Source organism: Arvicanthis niloticus, chromosome 23, assembly GCF_011762505.2.
Source record: "Arvicanthis niloticus isolate mArvNil1 chromosome 23, mArvNil1.pat.X, whole genome shotgun sequence".
Lineage (NCBI taxonomy): Eukaryota > Metazoa > Chordata > Mammalia > Rodentia > Muridae > Arvicanthis > Arvicanthis niloticus.
Genome location: NC_133430.1, coordinates 34,399,516 through 34,417,493, shown reverse-complemented (window position 1 = coordinate 34,417,493; position 17,978 = coordinate 34,399,516). Strand labels below are relative to the sequence as shown.

Sequence of the window (17,978 nt, the reverse complement as noted above, 5' to 3'; positions counted from 1 at the left end):
TTTTTTTTCTACCAGAGCCAATTCTCTCTCAGCCTCAGCTGATGATTTTCTTGGACTATTTAAGTATTCTAGGTTCTTTCTGGTTTTTGTTTTGTCTATAGAAACTGCTCTGACTCTGATATCTGGGTTTTTAATGTCTACTTTTAGAGCAGTGTTACTTAATTGTTTCTCTGATGACCAAAATGGCTGATCTGAATTTGATATTGGGGCCTGCAAGAGGCCGCCCTGGGCGTCTCCCGACAAGAGGTTATCCTTTCTCTCTCTTGTTGATCTTTACTCATTAATCCAGTGGTGGCCTTTGCTACACCTTCTGCATGTTCCAGAACGCATAGGCCTGCCTTCAAAATTAGTTTGCTTCTTTCTATAATTCTTTTTTTTTTTTAAATGACCTTGTTCACCACAATTAAGACATTTAAGAGTTTGGATTTTTTTCAAAACCTTTAGCAATCACTTCTTCCATCAAAGTCGTATGAATGAGATCTAATATCAGGCATATTTCTAATCCATTCATCAGTCGGTGCTGACCTTACCTTTAAGGGCCTGGTCATCCTCTTGCATTCAGCGTTAGCGATTTTAAAAGCTAAAGATTGTGTCACTGCTTTCCTGTCTTCTGGATCTCATACTTTCCTACTTACACCTGAAGTCAGTCTTGGTAAAAAGTCAGTAAATGTTTCTTTTGGACTTTACATAATCTGAGTTCAAGTCTTTTTCCTGTTTCTTCAGCTTTGTCCCAGTCACTTAAAGCTGCCATAATGCCAAGGTGCCTTTGTCATAAATGACTTGCATCTGTACCTCAGGATATGGACCCTCACTTAATATTAACAGCTCATCTTGAGAGTGATTGATACTTCCAGCCCCGTTTTTCTGTTCTGTCTCCCTAGCCTCTTCTCTCCACCATGAACACCATTGTGACTCGGACCCATCTTTCCAGTCTTGGGGGATTATTCTGTTTTGAATTGTCCTAGAATTTAATATCTGCTTTATGAATGGTGAATGTATACCATATGAACTCACTGCTTCTTTAAGTGTTTTTGAATCTAGCACATCTCCAGGATGCCATCCGAATTCTTCATACTCATGTAGGTTTCCAGCATATGCTGGCATTTGTTGTGCAGTAACCAGATAAGCCAAGAGTAGTTTTTCTAATAACTTTTGGCTGACTTTGCTGATTTTCATTCTGGTGGTTCCGTAGGCTCGGCCTTATCTCCTCTATCTCTACTGTCTTCCTCAATTTTATTTCTGTTTTTTTCTAATTTTTCTTCTAAGGCCTGTCTTCATTCATATCCCTCTTTTCTTGTATCTTTGTTATCGTAGAGTCTTCCTCTATTATTGTAATGTGTTTGTAAATTTTCCTCTTAGGCTTGTTTCTATTTTTCACATTTCTCTTTTTCTCATATCTCTAAAACCCTTTTCTTTGAGAAGATAGAAGATGCTGTTGTGGCTATCAAGATTGGAATAATGATTACCAATGTGGTAATGATCATAATTGGAAAGGTATCAATTTCAGTTTGGTCATTTATCTCTCTCTTTTGTTTCTATCGTTAAGCCTTTGACTGTCTCTCACAGTTCCAGTATATCTGCCAGATGTCCCACCTTCTAATCCTGCTTTTGCTACTAGGCCGTCAGATTTTTATTGACAGGTGATGCTTCCACACAGTACATAAAAGATTATCCCTACACATGCAGTGCCCAGTACAGCATAAGTGCCGTGTAAATATGTGTTAGACCGTTTGATTTAGAGAAGTATGGCAAAAAGCAGCTGGTTCATATTCAGAGCAACTGGAACTTTTTTCTTAGCTTACTTTATTCTATGCGTATGAGTATTTGCCTGTCTGTATGTGCACCCAGTGTGTGCCTGGTGTCCTTAGAGGTCAGAAGAAAGGGTCAAGTTCCCTAGAGCTGGGCTTATTGGTGATTGTGAATCTGGGTGCTGGAACTGACCCCGGGTCCTGCAACAGCAGTAAAAACTCTGAATGGAAACCTTTCTAGTTGTGTATTTTTTTACCCATGAATATCTGTATTTTTCTGTTGATGAGGAATTCATGGCTATGGAGAATTGTCTCTCTGGGGGGAAGCAACCCCACCTCTGGTTTATTGTAGACACCCTTGCATCCTTGCTACCTGCCCAGTTACATTTCTCTCCTGCTTTCCTTTGTGTATTGGCAACAAGACTTGCCTTTTTAAAGGCTTGAACATATTTCCATAGAGTACCCTGCTACTGGTGGTGCAACTTATAGTATGTTAATATCGAATGCCATGCTAATGAATTGTTGAAGATAGAAATAAAAGTGAATGAGTGAAAGCAAGTAAATCAGAAAGAAATCCCTTAATGAAGTACAAATTAATTGTTCTAAAACAAATAGAATTCCTAGTAATAACATCATATTGTGTACATTTGGCATTGTAACTCAGATTACTAATACTGAAGCAGTTGATATGTAAGGTTATGTAGATAAGGAATAACAGCTTTTAATGTATACTCAGTTCTGAGGTAAAGATTTAGGTGAATAAACTGATCAAGATTATTTAAAGAACTAGTGGTAAAATAATATGTCTAATCATAATTTGTATAACAATTTAACCACGAAGATCTTATTCGCCAAAATTTATAAACCCAAATGCTGTCAAAGCCCCATTGGGAACTTTAAAAAAAAAGTTTGTAGGTACACTCCTGTGAAGCCGTAAGACTGTTTCAGTGCACCAGTTTATGTCCTTGGGGTGTGAGTTTCTCTCTCAGGTTTTGCACCCCGTATCTCATGTCTGCCTTCTTCTCATTGCTGCTCCAGGCGGCCCGTTTCTGAATCCTGGTCCCACCATGGACTTGATGGCAAGTGGAGTGTACTGTATTTTGTAGTTTAGTCTCTTTTGGATGGGTGTACATTTTGACCATCGTTTCCTTAAGAAATCCATTCATCTGCAGCTAAAAATATATTTTATAGGGTGGCATAAGTATGAGGTGCAAACATGAGAGAGTAGCTAGTACTCTTAATAATTCCATTTGAATTAGAGAAAAAAATTCAGAATTGAAACTATTTGTTAATTTGTTGTCTTTATGGAAGATGTTTTCTAAGTTCTTTAGAACTTCATTAGGCCTGTCTCTGATATTAATCTGACCTATTGTGTGGCTAGACCTCCAGTATTTTCCTTTATGGGAAAGTACGCTTGAACCTCACCATGGGGGCACGGTTTCTCCTTTGCCTGTGTAGTGTCATGGTTGGAGGAAAACATCTAACTAGAATGCTTTACCTCAACCCCCAGGAGAGAGGCTGGCAAGAGGGCCAAGTCCCCAGGGTCACGGCTGCTGCTGCTCTCAGGACCTTTTCTAAGTCCCTTAGAGGCAGCATGTGTGTGACAATTGGTGTTTTGTTTTGTTTTTTTGTTTTGTTTTTTTTTGGGGTGTTTTTTTGTTTTTTTTTTTTTTGTTTTGTTTTGTTTTTTGTTTTTTTGAGACAGGGTTTCTCTGTGTAGCCCTGGCTGTCCTGGAACTCACTCTGTAGACCAGGCTGGCCTCGAACTCAGAAATTCACCTGCCTCTGCCTCCCAAGTGCTGGGATTAAAGGCGTGTGCCACCACTGCCCGGTGTGTGTGACAATTGGAAGGCCTATTGAAACCATTCTTCTTCTCTCAGCTCCCTCTCACTTTGATGAGCAAGCATTCTGTAAGTTTGCAGACAGTATTTGGTTATTGAGCCTTCCTCCAATGTTCTTTCCTTTAACCAGGACCAGAGGTGCTCTAGCTATAAATCTGAATTGCACACACTGGAGGATTCTCTTTTCTGCCCTTCTTGTGAATAAGCCCTAAGTGATCTTTGCACATAATGGTATAGTCCACTTACCTGACTGGAAAGCTCCAGGAACACAGTAGATGGAGCACAGTATCCTTTCTACCCAGCACACTCTAGGTGCCCAGAAAAAAACTAAAACTAGAACACAGAGCTAAGTGCCAACAATTATTTGCGCAGTTGCACAGAGTGATCGGTTGTTTTCTCAGTCAGTCACTTATACTCTTGAAAAAAGCTGTAGGTCTGGCTGAAGTTCTGATGGACCTGCAAGGGGATTGCTCTCATACGAGAATTTGTGACAGTGTGTTGGACAAACATTACCAAGGCATTCCAGTTCTCTTGACTCTGAGAAAGGATCTCATTGGGTTGTTTGAACTGGTCATGATCTCATAGTGGTCTAGGAATTTGTGATCCTCCTGACTTAAGCCTCCTCAGTAGCTAGCATTGACAAGCCAGGCATGGTGAATATTTAACTTTTATTCTTCTTTGTACAAGAGGTTGTCAGAACTGACAGAACTTTAAAGCCAAGAAAAAATTGAGTTTTAGTTTTCAGATATTCTAGTGATGGTGTGAGCTCACTAGACCTTTGGCTAAGTGGTCTTTGGCTGGCCACAGCCAGGGGTCCCACAGAAATGTGTGGGCTTAACAGGAATAATCTGGGTTGATTCTGGTATTTTGAATCTAGAAGCAAAAGTATTCATTAACTTTTTTTAAATAGCAGATACTATATATAATGTATTATAAGACAATAAAGTACAGCCTTAAGGCTGTGTCAATTTTATTTATTGGTGTGCAAGTTATAGTTAAACATTTCAAGAACAATATCTAGTTTAAGGGAGAGGAGAAATGTGAACTTTGGAATATTTATTTTGAAAAGCTAACATTAATGTTCTTTTTTAACTTTAATATAATCTCTTACACCTTTTTTTTTTTTTTTTTTTTTTTTTAGAGAGACAAAACTTGGTCTTGATGTTTTTATCTATTTTTACTTTTTTAAAAAATTATATTGTTTCTAGCCCTTGGTCAGTGTCTGTTTAAAAATGGTTAAGTAATGATATAGGGCATTGGGACCTTTTAGTGATTCTGGGGAGCCAGTTATACTCAAGAATACCAAGGCAGTGTTTCCTAGTATACATTGATACATTTCCCCTTGAAGGGGGAAGTTACCAAAAGATATGCTGTGTACTTTTGCCAGAAAATGTTTTATAATTACCCTGAAAAATTACTTAAAGTCCTTTACCCAGAGACGAACCAAGATAAGACCTGCAGAGTCTTGCGGTCACTGCACAGGGGAAGTGTGCGCACTCTAGGAGCAGTGCCTCCATCATAGAAGGGTGGCTCCAGGCAGCTGCTTTGCTTTGCAGTAGGGTGAAACTGGTGGTATGGAAGTTCTGGGTTTGCATTCGGCAAGTCAGGGAGAAGTGCTGATGCTTTGCTTTGGGTCTCTATTAGAGAAGAAAATAGATCAGGAGTCACCAGGTATGTGTAGTTCAGGCTGGCTTTCTTCCTCTTCCCAAATGCCACCATGCAGTTTGTTCTTAACCTTATTTCATGGTTGAAAAGAGTCAAAAGTGCTATTTTGTGACATGAAGCTCATATAAGATTCACATTTCATTGGCTGTAGAGTTTCATTGTAACACATTGTGCTTGTTTGTGCATGCCTGCATGTGGGCATTCGTTTTAGGACAGCAGAGTGAGCTATAGCAGGTCATCTGGAGATTAGAAATTACTTGTTGGGCTGCATACACACACACACACACACACACACACACACACACACACACAAAATCTGCTGATGGTTTCAAAGTTACAACCAGAGAGGAGTAAATGGGAGTGTTCTATATTCTGAGGCTGCTTGTGATTAACTATATTGTACCATATAACAGAAATTAGCCAGAGGAGAGGATTTTGAATGCTTTTATCACAAAAGTGGTGTTTGAGATTGTAAATAATCTAAGTTTCTTGAGTTGATCAGTACACAGTATGTAAACGTATCAAAACGTTACACTGTGACCCACAGAGATTACTGACAGTTACTGTCAGTAAGATGTTTTGAAAATGATTTAAAAATGTTTTTTGTAATGCTGACTCCTGACTCTAGAGCCAAATTATCCTTTGATGTCCTCCTTTGAGACCAAGCAACTGACTTCTTTGTACATCAGCTTTTCTGTCTGTAAAATAGAAGACTTAAGAGCCAGCCTCATGAACTGGCCAAGGCTTAAATGAGTTGCTGCTACACAAAGCACTTAGAAATGCACACCATCCACAGCAGCTTAGATGTCAGAGAAGTGGTGAAGTCATATCAGTGCATGGAGAGTGCCTGGGAATGCACCAAGGAGGTGGACGGTCCTGAATCCAGACAAAGCACAGGCAGTAAGTGTGTATCTCTGCTTTGGTTCTGAAGGAGCTGATTTCCCCACACAGTGTGCTTGTCCTGGGAGAATCACTCACTTGCTGTTTGGATCTGGAATATAAGGGTATATCACAACTAATAGCTCTGCTCTGAACATTTCCGTGATACCAACTGGCTTCTTCAAGAGTCTGGTCAGAAATGTCTTAAGAAGTGTGCATAGCTTCAACCTTCTACTCCTGGAGGAAGTATCACAATACCTTGTGTTAGGAATAAGCTCCCAGAGTCTGAGAGGACTAAATTGTGTTGTGATTGGCTCTGTCTCAGTGCCTGGTTCTAAGCATTGGAGGAAGGTCACAACAAAATATTTATCTGTCTACCTCCCTCCCGTCTGTTTTTCTGTCTGTCTTGGCTTTGGTGTGTGTATGTGTGAAAGAACATGTTAATGTCATGTGTCCTCCTCCATCCCTCTCCACCTTTTATACCCAGACAGGGACTCTCACGGAAACCTAGAGCTTTCCTCCCTGGCTTCCCCTTCCCTTTCCTAAATTGCAAACTGGATCCTGTTTCTTTATATGCAGTACAATTTAGTACATGAAGAAACATACTCTATTACACCAATGATCAGTGTCCCCTAGTTTCCACTTGGCATATCATTGAAATCCTATTAAATCACCTACCTATTAAAACAAACCAATAAAAATACCCCTACAGGAATCAGACTAACAGTTATCGCCAGAGTTTTTCTCTTCAGTAGTCAAATTGGCATCTATTAACAGTGGAACAAAATGCAAACCTGACAGCAATACTCATTTAGAAGATAAGTTTTCTTTCAAGTATAAAGACTAACTTTGCATGCCCCGGGCCTGACTTCATTGTTCACCGCTGCATATTCAGAATACCATGAGGTCACATTCTTTTCTGTAGAGCACCCTTACAGTCTGAATGAACATGCTTTCTCAGGCCTGATTGCTGAGGTGATCCTCCATCTGAAGATCCTTTCGTGAGGCCATTCTCCTTTGGCTCCATGATGGTGTTTTGGTGGGAGTTGGCCGATTCTTGGTTGTAATCTTCACAGTTCCAAAAGTCTTGGCTGAACCGAAGTGTAACATCTTATCTAAAAGATGTTCTCAGGGCATGGAGACCTTTCTGTGCTTTGTATGATGAATCCATTGACTTCTGTGGGATCGAAAACTTCCTTCCTGTCTTTGACATGTGTCCACATTTACATAACAACCAAACTAGATATTACTGTATTTTTCCTGTTCTAGTTAAAATAATGTAGAAATTCTCCAAGTACATTATTGTTTGGTGCATTGTGTCCCCTCAGTGTCATCATTAGGGCTGGGGAAGTTACACTACATGCCAGGCCATTTGATCAGTCTACTTTTGTGATAGTTAAACAACCAGTGTAGAAGAAAATTGTTACAACTTGCAGTGGCTTCCTTTGTGCCCCTTTCAGGATCAGGAGTGATAAAAGTGTACTTACATTGGCAGAGAAAGGACATTGTCGTTGACTTAAATCACCCCTGCTCCTGTTCCTCTGGACAGATATCAGGGCAGTGACTGAAGCCAGACTGATCTAGGCAGGCCTGTGGATGTGGGGCTCTTGATCCACCGCTGTTGTGCAGGACAGCGGTCCTCCAGGTACCGGCCCTGTCAGGTTTTGCTCTGATTCATTCTCCAGCTTGCCTTCTTTTATGAAGTAACTTGATTTTAACCAGAATGGCCCCTCCAGTGCAAATGTTAATGCACTGGTGTCCTTGCAGGGGCTCCTGGGGCACTGTTAGATGACCTGGGACAGCAGCAGAGTCAGCCTCAGTGAAACCTATGTGCCTCCCCACATGGCCGCAGAGCCCAAGGCTGGTTGTGGCCATCTTGCTACCTGAGATCCCTTGAGGCTTGGACACCACCCAGAGTGTTGAAGACATCACCTTCCTATCTTTTAAAAGAAATGGGAACCATCTGTTGAATGAATAGTACCATAGATTCATTACAATTTCAATTCCAGATGACAACAACTGTCTGAAAATATTAAATGGGAAACTGCAGAACTAGTTTTCAAATGAAGCCCTGTTGGGAGTAGGTGGCACTGTGCCTGGGAAGGGCTTCATCATTTTGCACATGTGTCCTCACTGTAAAACACTACTTACCAGTTAGTCTGTGTTGGTCGTGGTTTCTGCTTCACTGTGGCTGCCTAGTTTTATGTTAACTTGACACAAGCTCCATTCATCGGGAAGGAGGAAACCTCAGTTGAGTAAATCCCGCCATAAGATCCAGCTATAGGGCATTTTCTTAGTGAGTGAGTGAGAAATGTGGGAGGGCCTAGCCCATTGTGGGTGGTGCCATCCCTGGGCTGGTGGTCCTGGGTTTTAGAGGAAAGCAGACTGAGCAAGCCTGGAGGAGCAAGCCAATAGGCAGCACTCCTCCATGGCCTCTGCATTGGCTCCACCACCAGGTTCCTGCCCTGTTTGAGTTCCTGTCCTGACTTCCTTCAGTGATGAACAGTGACATGGAAATGTAAGCCAGATAATCCCTCTCCTCCCCAGCTTGCTTTTTGGTTATGGTGTCTCTTCACAGCATAGTAACCCTAAGCTAGGGCCCAGAGCGCTATTGTAGTGGTGGTGACTCAGATAAACTGAAGGGCTGGTGTGAGTTGCTTCCGTAAGGTTGAAAACCTGAAGGTTCTTAAAATGCACATGCTGACTGTTACCTTCATCCTGTCCTAATTCATAAATTAGATCTCTCGTATGTGTAGGGAAGCATGTGAGCATAAGGTTTGGGTTTGGTGCTGTCTCCATTTGGGAACCTTGGAATGTGTTGTGTCGCTCGCCCCATGGATAAGGAGAGACTGCTGGTCAGTAGTAGTAAATATTGCACAATAGACGTCCACAGTTTCCTCATCTTCTAAAACTGAAACTGTGTTAAGCAGCACCTTTTTCCTCTGCCACCCTCAGATAACTGGTATTCTGATTCTTGTTAGGCGAGTTTGGTTAGTTAGATACCTCATGTATATGAATTCATCAAAAATACTTTCATTTTGATATTGTCTTATTTCACTTAGAATGTTTTCAAGGCTCACGAGTGTTATGTATGACAGAATTCCTTTGCTCTTTGATGTGGAGTAGCCTTTCACTGTGTGAACATACATGTTGTTCACCTGTTGAGAGACATTTGGGTTCTTTGTACCCAAATGTAAAGACTGCTGCTAAGTACATGCTGTGGAATACCTCTTTGTGTGGAATACCTCTTTCTTTGTGTGGAATACCTCTATCTTTGTGTGGAATACCTCTTTTTTTGTGTGGAATACCTCTTTCTTTGTGTGGAATACCTCTTTCTTTGTGTGGAATACCTCTTTGAGATCCTTTTTTAGTTCTTATGACTGTATAAATACTAGTAGGATTGCTAGGTGATACGCAGTTCTATTTTAACTTCCTAAACCCATCATTTTGTATAGGTGTGTATGTGTATGATGCTTGAGTCAGGGTACACATGCGGAAGTCAGAAGACAGCGTCTTTCGTGGGTTCCAGAGATGGAACTCAAGTCACTATTCCTTTTCCTCCTGAGCCATTTTGTCCCATTTTTAACTGTGAGAAATTGTTACAGTATTCTCCTAGGGGCTGGCACATTTGCTCTTTCCACCAGCCATGTCCACCACCTGGCCATGTTGTTGGGCTGGCCCTCAGATCCCTGATTCTCCTTTTACTTCTCAGACATTGAGAATTTTTTTTGTTTGTTTGTTTTGTTTTTTAGAGTTGCCATTGTTTGGGTCAGATGGTTCTGATTTATGGTTTAATACATATTTCTGTCTCTCCAACTTTTAAGAGGCATGTCAGTGATGTACCTGTCATTCTCTTACCCTTAAACCACATGCTACTGGGTTGTGCTTGCACTGCTTTGAATACCTGGGTATTACTGCACAATAAGCATATCTAGGAATCACAAAAGCAGCTAATTAACAGCAGGGAAGGAACCCCCTAGCTTGCCTTCCTTAACTTCATTCCTGTGCAGGTTGTACTGTGTGAAACAGAAAGTTTAAGATCCACTGTCTGAGATGTGCACAGCGCTGCTTAGAGCCTTGATGGTATGTAGGCCTTTATCTTGTGCCGTCAGAGTTGTGACCTTTATGGTTATTTAATGAGGGCCTTGTTTGTCCACCAGTAGGTGCCAGCTGCTCTGTCACCTTTTCATCTCTGCTGTCCAGTGCTTGTCATTTCTTAAAAGAAAAGGTCCGTTTTCTGTGCAAGCCATTTAAACCTGTAGACCGACTCCTAGGTGACAGTAGGGCAGACTGAGCTTCACCACCTAGGAACGGGGGCTGTGCTCAGTTTCAGTTACACCAGTGATTTTGCCGTTAATTTAGGAAACACAATAAATACTGTAACTTGAAGATAAAACTAGAACTCTCTGAAGCATTACCTGCTGTAGAACAGAGCCGAGGTGACTCTAGTAGTTACCTTTCACAAAGATTACAATTGGATAGAATTTGCTATGTCAAATGACACACACAAATTAGACTGTAAACATGAGAATAAGAAATTAGAGCTTGCACAGTACTTTTTCTCGGAAAGAGCCTGGCTTCCCTGGAGTTGTTGCTAATTAGAATTCTGAGGGTTTCTTCCTTGAAAACACTGTGTATATCTAATATAATACAATATGCAAACAGAGAGCTGAAGAGATAGCTAAGTCTCTAAAGCGCTTACCATGTAAGCCCGAGGAGTTTGTATTTAATTCCCCAGGACTCACACTGGGAGTGTTAACTCCATCAGTGGATGACCAACAGAGACATAGGAATCCCTGGAGCCTAATGGCCAGCAGGTCTGTCCATGAGCTCCAGCTTCAGGGAGAAGACCCTGTCTTGAAAGATAAGATAAAAAGTGACTAAGGAAGATCCTTCTGGCCTGCACATGCATGCACACATGTGCACTGGCACACACATGAACACACACACACAAATACAAGTCAATTTTTCTTACCCTTTTAGAGTGTAATCCATAAAATAGAAAACTACTTTAGTTGTTTTATGTGTGCCTGGTTTAGGTGTTTGCCCTGCCCTGTAAAACAGACAGCATTTATAATTTTCTTATAGTATAGTGAGTCATAATTGTAGACAAGGTTGACTGTCCCTTAAGACTTTAGCTAATGTAGCCATCTGTCCAGGCCTCAGTTGAGTTTCCCAAAGCAAGTGGAGGAGAGGGCAAATTGAATGCAGTGTTCGGCAGTCCAGTAGGCCTGCACTTTGACCCACTTTAGGAAAAGTGAAACTTAGAGGGTGGCTGCCTCTACCCCTGGAAGCTGGGGACTGACACAGGTAGAGGGCTCAGGCAACTGAACTGAATTTTGCAGGATGTAAAAATAAATGAGCAGCTTGTAATTTGAGTAGAAAAAAAAAAAAAAAAAAAACAGTTGTTACTGACCTAATTCTGGTTTTTAGTATGTAATGATCTTATATTTCTTAATGCAATATTCACTTCAGTCTTTCTGTGACTAGCGTGTTTTCAAAAGGTGATTATCTGCTTTGTCTTTAAACCCTCACTTTTTAGCAGGTTTGTTTACACTCTTCTTAGCAGTATTTTGGGGTGTGAAGGTTGGCATTTATTTAGATGAGTTTTGAGTATTGCTAAATCTTTGACAATTCAAAATTAACTACTCTTCCATTTGTTGGTTAGAATTTCTATTGAATTTGTCTGACCCCAATGCTGGCTATTTCCTTTCTGTCCACCTAATATAATCAGCCATTTTACCTTACTGTAGACTATGCTAGGTTAGGATAGAACTGACCTATTCTGTATTGACTGTGTTTGAAAATGGAATTGATATGCGGCCTATGACACATGGTGAGATGGGTATGTGACTTCCCTTAATGTTAAGAATTGCTAAGATGGACGATCTTGGCTAAGTCTCTCAAATGTAGTATGCTTCAATATCCTGTCAGGAATTGGAACTTTTGCAAATTTGCCAAATGGTCGGCTAGTCTTTGTCTCTGTCTCTCTCTCTCTGTATCTCTCTTTATGTGTGTTTATATCACTTGCTATGTTTCTATCTCTCTGTGTTTACATTAGTGGTGCTGCCCACTCTTTGTTTGTCTGTCTGTCTCTGTCTTTCTCTCTGTCTCTCTCTCTCTGTCTCTCTCTCTCTGTTTCTCTCTCTTTCTCTCTGTCTCTCTCTCTCTGTGTGTGTGAGAGAGAGAGGTCTTTTGTGTGTGTGTGTGAGAGGGTGGTCTTGTGTGTGTGTGTGTGTGTGTGTGTGAGAGAGAGAGAGAGAGTGAGAGAGAGAGAGACAGAGAGAGAGAGTGAGAGTGAGTGAGAGAGAGGGAGGCCTTTTTTGTTCAGAAGATTATTCAGGGCACTTGATTTTTATAGTGAACAGTAGGTCTGTTAAAGACACATATCAGCCAAAAGTCTAAAACACATTCCCCTAACATTTTAGCCCTCATTTTACAGTGGCTTATTTTTTGTACTTTAAAATCATTTTAATTTAAATTGCATTCATAAATTGAGCATTTTTAAAATACCCATCTGGCAGATCTTTCAGAATGCATCTAGATCTGGTATTTATTAATTAAAAAAAAAAAGAAAATAGATGTTTAAACTTAAAATCACAAGGCAAAACCAGTTATTTAGAAACATTTTAAATTAGAACCAGCAGTTTAACTTTTTAATTATATTAATATGCAGGGTTTCTTAATCCAGGTATTTCAGAAGCCAAATGTAGACCTGTTACTCAGCCTGACACAAAAGCTATAATTGGGCTTTGCTTCCCTTTCTAATTCCAAGCAAGATGTCAGGTCACAGAACCAGCACTACATATGTGTGTTGTGAAGCTTTGACTCAACAAAGACTTTTCAGCCTCGCCATTGTTTCAGTCTGAGGCTTGGGGTCTTCATGACAATGGCCGAGGTGGAGTCTGATGATATGATGAGAACTCGTGAGGTCTGAGGTGGAATCTGATGATAACCCATGGGACTGCAGCTGCACAAATGTAGGATGGTTCATCAGTTTAATCGTGCTTTATGCTCTTGGTCAGTGGTGACTCTGAGGCCACGCCTTCCAGGTGGGCTGTGCTCATGCCCTGCCTCCTTGGTGTCCGATAGAATGGGTCTGACGTCTCTGGGATAGGTGACTGACTTACTTCAATTAATCCATTGATTGCTTTATTAAGCTTGGACTTCTCTCCCTTTTTAAAAATTAGATTTATAAACTTTTATTACATGTCTATAAGTGTTGTTGCCTGTTTGTACATATATGTTCTTTATGTATGCCTTGTGTTCATGGAGGCCAGAAGTGCCATCAGATCCCCTGAAGCTGGAGTTATGCATGGCTGTTAACCACCATGCGGGTGCTAGAAACGTCTCTGCAAGTGCAACAAGTGCTCTTGTGCTGAGCATCTCTCCAGCTCCTCTTCTGCATAAACAGGGACTGTGTTTGGGTCACAACCATGACTTGCTCACATTTCACATACAGAGTGATGTGATACCTTAGTTTGGATCATAGGCTTTTTTTTTTTTTTTTTTTTTCTTTTGCTTGGATTTTGCAGTAGAAATGTAGTGTATACTACACAGGTGATTTTAAATTTTGTAGTAGACATAGTAAGTGAAGTCACTTTCAATATTTTTTTAACCAGTACAATTAGATTGTTGTTTCCACCTGCAGTCAATGTAAGAACTGACACATTACATATTCTTTCCATTGGTCTTAACTGAGCCATAGCTCAGGTGCTCAGACCACGTGTGTGGCCTCTGGTTTGGGCAGAGGAGTCCTTTACCTTTGCAGCTTAGTGTTAGTGTAATTGCTTCGTGTATCACTTAATTATTTTAGGGACAGATTTCTAGAGTAGAGTGAAATGTAAATGATTCTAAAATACATATATTTCCTTTCTCTTAAAGGCCCTTCCTTCTTCAATGATTATAGTAGCAGTTTATTGTCCTGTGGTAGCTGCTGTTTTTATTGTTCTGAAGATGGTCAACTATCGACTACACCGAGCACTTGATGCTGGAGAAGTTGTAGATAGGAGTGCAAATGAGTTCACAGATCAGCGAACCAAAGCTGAACAAGGCAACTGTTCAACCAGGAGGAAAGACAGCAATGGTCCAAGGTAAGAGACCAGTGTGCTTGCCTTGTAGATGTAAATGACAGTGTATGTATTGTGTCCAAGGTGAGGAGACCAGTGTGAGATGTAGGTGACAGTATGTGTGCAGGGATGTGTTTGCTCTCCTATCCTTGTTTCTTCTTAAGGTTTTGAAGCAGTGATAGTCTACCACTTTGTGTACATTGATAACTGCAAGTTGTAGTCTTAGAATAGAAGACAGTAGCTAGCATGTTTGCAGGACTGAATCAGTATTCATGGTCTCATCATTAAACCACTCAGGACAGTAATGCTGCTTCATAAAGGTTACACCGCAGACCAAGACACAGGAAACATAACTGGAAAAAGTTGCACATGGTTTATAAATCTCAGCATCACAATTTACACATCCAGAATCCAGACAAGGTGGCATGTCACCTGTAGCATCTAGCAGATGGAAGCAGAAGGATCACGTGTTCTAAGCTGCCCTAGTCTTATGTGAAAATTCTCTCAGGGAAAAAGAAAGAAAAAAATGCAGATAACACTAAAATGTATATATAGCTTAAGCAAATTTTATATTTGATATAATCTGCATTTTCCAGCTAATCTGTTGTATATTTTTCAATCTTATATTTTTACAAGTATCCCTCTGTTGCTTAGTTACACTGTAGCATGTTTCCTTGGCTCTACCAACTTTGTGTTTTTGACAGAGGGATCTAATTTATCTATATGGCCAAAAGTTTCTTGAGTTTTTCAAAGTAATGCACACACTAACTGAGTCTCGTAGACAGTTCTTGTGTGGACAGGATGTATGTAAGTTCATTTGGCCCTTAAAATGATGCTGCCATCATCCATCATACACAGCTATGGGACTGAATAATAACACCCGATAACCCAAGCCCTCAAGCTGGAGTCTGCTTCTAGCAAACTCAGCATAACATGAGTGATTTCAGGTTATAATGGAAGAACAATACGTAGTAACAGTGTTGCTCCTCCATCCAGACACAGTCTTCTTATGCCCTTTACTCATTGAAAGCCTTAGTTTGTACTTTCCCCTCACCCATTATGCACTTACCTTATTGGTTTATTGAGCAAGCATTTGACTCTTGTAATAATTCTGCTCACTCTGGTAGTCACAAACTGCTATTATTTTCTTTAAGTATCCATTTGCATCTGCAAGCTTCTTAAAGTTAGGGGTTTTGTTTTTCTCCAAACTGTTCTCACCTCTTAAATTAGTGTTTGGCACTGACAGTTACTCAGTAAATATTTGAAGTAGTAAAAGCATTTTACTATGATATTTTTAATGACATAAACTGCAGTGTATAGATGTATTATAATTTAACTTCTGTTTTTTAAAAGAAATTATTATTTATTCACCTACTGTATGCATATGTGTCTGTGTCTGTGCACTATGTGCCTGCATGGTGACAGGAAGCCAGAAGGCATCAGTTCTCTGAAACTAGAATTACAGATAGTTGCTAGCTGCCATGTGGGTGCTGGGAACCACACCTGGGTTCTCTTACCTCCTGAGCCATCCTATTTTTAGTTAAATTAATATTTCAAATTTAAATTTTATTGTGAGAAAGATCCCCATGGTGCTTATCCTAAATTATTATAGTTTTAATCTTAACTTACCAGAAGTATAATTACTGGGAAGGCTATGCTGGCCTGTCCCATTTTTATGTTGCTATCTACATATGTGTACTGTACATCCCTAGATTACTTAAAACACCTAACGTGTAAATGACATGTATAGGGTTATTATATTGTTTAGGGAATAATAAAAATATCTATACATAGTTAGTGTAGACAATAATTTTTTTTCTCTTTCTAAACACTTTTGATCTACATCTGAGTAAATCACTGGATTCTGAGCATGCCGATGTGGAGACCAAGTGTAACCATGTTAGGTTCTATGCCTTATTTTCTGCACGTGCGCACACACGCACACCCCATGCTGTTTTTATCATGGCAGTCCATAATAGGCCTAATATTTAGTAATATGAATCCTCCTCCACGTTTTCTACCGTCAGCATTACTTTGGTTATTCTGATGTGCATATTTAATGTGTTAATGCTTCTGATGATTGTGTTTATGTTTTCCTTTATTTTAAAGAATCTACTCTGAAAACGTGTATGTCACAGTGTAGTGCCAACTAGAAGGATAATTAGAGACTAATATGCAGGTCAGCATGTGATCTCTCATTGCACAACTTAGGATGCGGAGCAGTGTTTAGCCACGGAGAAGGTCGTGCATGGTTTCATGTTCCATTCATGCATTCAGGACTGAACATTTCTCTGACTTTTGTGTGAAGATTTCTATACCTTCTGTTTTCATGACATGGTCCTTATAGCTGTTCCAAATGTATTTATTGTTTATTTTGTATGCTTTGAGTTTTCCTATATATCTCTGTCTAGGGACATTTTTCACAATGTGTTTTCAAACTTAAGTGAATGTTTGTAGCTATATTTATTCATATTCACCATCAAACAGGCCATACTCCAGGGAGAGATCATAGTCTAGCCATTCTGCTGGTGGTAGCTAGCCATTTAGATGATTTTCAGCTTTCTCCTCTGATGGCATATTGCAGATCTTCGGTACACTTGGATATAACTAGCATATGCAAGCTGCTTATCTTTGAGCTCATTTTATTGGGTAATTCCAAGCTATTTGCCACAATGATTTTACCAGTTAATTTTCAAAGTCCTTATTTTTTAATATTCACGTGAACATTTGATACTAGTAAAAATTTAACTTTAGCTAGACATAGTGGTACACACCTGTAATCCCAGCACCTGGTAGGCTGGGGCAGGAGGATTTCTATGAATCTGAGATTAACCTGGCTGCAGAGTGAAACCATCTTAAAAGGTGAACAGCACTTTGCCATTCAGGAGTCTAAACTGAGCTGCACTGTGACTTGGGTTGCTTCTTCATTGCTGCTGTGTTGAGTAGTTCATCACCACACGGGTGCCAGTTAGTGTTCTCTTCTTTCTGTTGCCCATTTGTGAACTGGAAGTGTGAACTGTCTTTCTTGTTGACTGATGGAAATTGTTCACTATTTCTAACACTGTTTATTACATGTGGTGAAGCATCTCTCAGTTTGCTATTTTTCTTTCCTTAAGATTTTAGGATTATTAAATTTGGTTGTTGTTTTGAGATGTCAAGTCACACAGGCTAGCCTTGAAATGTAGCTGAAGGTGGCCTTGAACTCTTGATCCTTCAGCCTCCAATGCAAGGTTTTGGGCTTAGAGGCAAGTGTATGACATTTGGCTTAATTACATACTTCTTAAGATTTATGTGATTTTGTTTTGTTGGTACTGGGGACACAATCCAGGAACTTGGGAATGCCAAGAATGAATGTTCTCTGTCTGCTGAACTGTATCTTTAACCCATTTTTGGATTAATAAAACTAAAATTATTGTTATTGTCGTTGTTATTATTATAACTATTACTATTATTTAGTAATTGACATTTTTGTATCTTCCAAAAGTATTCCCTGTACAGACATCTGATATTCTTCTGTCTTCTGTGTTAACACTTTGTTTTCTTTTTTCTTTTCTTTTCTTTTCCTTTTCTTTCTTTCTTTCTTTCTTTTTTTTTTTTTTTTTTTTTTTTTTTTTTTGGTTTTTTGGTTTTTCAAGACAGGGTTTCTCTGTGTAGTCCTGGCTGTCCCGGAACTCACTCGGTAGACCAGGCTGGCCTCGAACTCAGAAATCCACCTGCCTCTGCCTCCCAAGTGCTGGGATTAAAGGCGTGAGCCACCATTGCCTGGCTGTTTTATT

General features: G+C 40.0%; 1 protein-coding gene across 6 annotated transcripts in view; it reads left to right on the top strand.

The window, feature by feature from the left end:
* Pcnx1 (pecanex 1) overlaps positions 1-17,978 on the top strand; it is a 140,873-nt gene that overhangs the window by 20,529 nt on the left and 102,366 nt on the right. For all 6 annotated transcript variants that reach the window (XM_076921786.1, XM_076921787.1, XM_076921785.1 and 3 more), the window contains exon 2: positions 14,018-14,226. In XM_076921786.1, the coding sequence (XP_076777901.1) occupies positions 14,018-14,226 (209 nt within the window). The remainder of the gene's footprint in view (positions 1-14,017; positions 14,227-17,978) is intronic.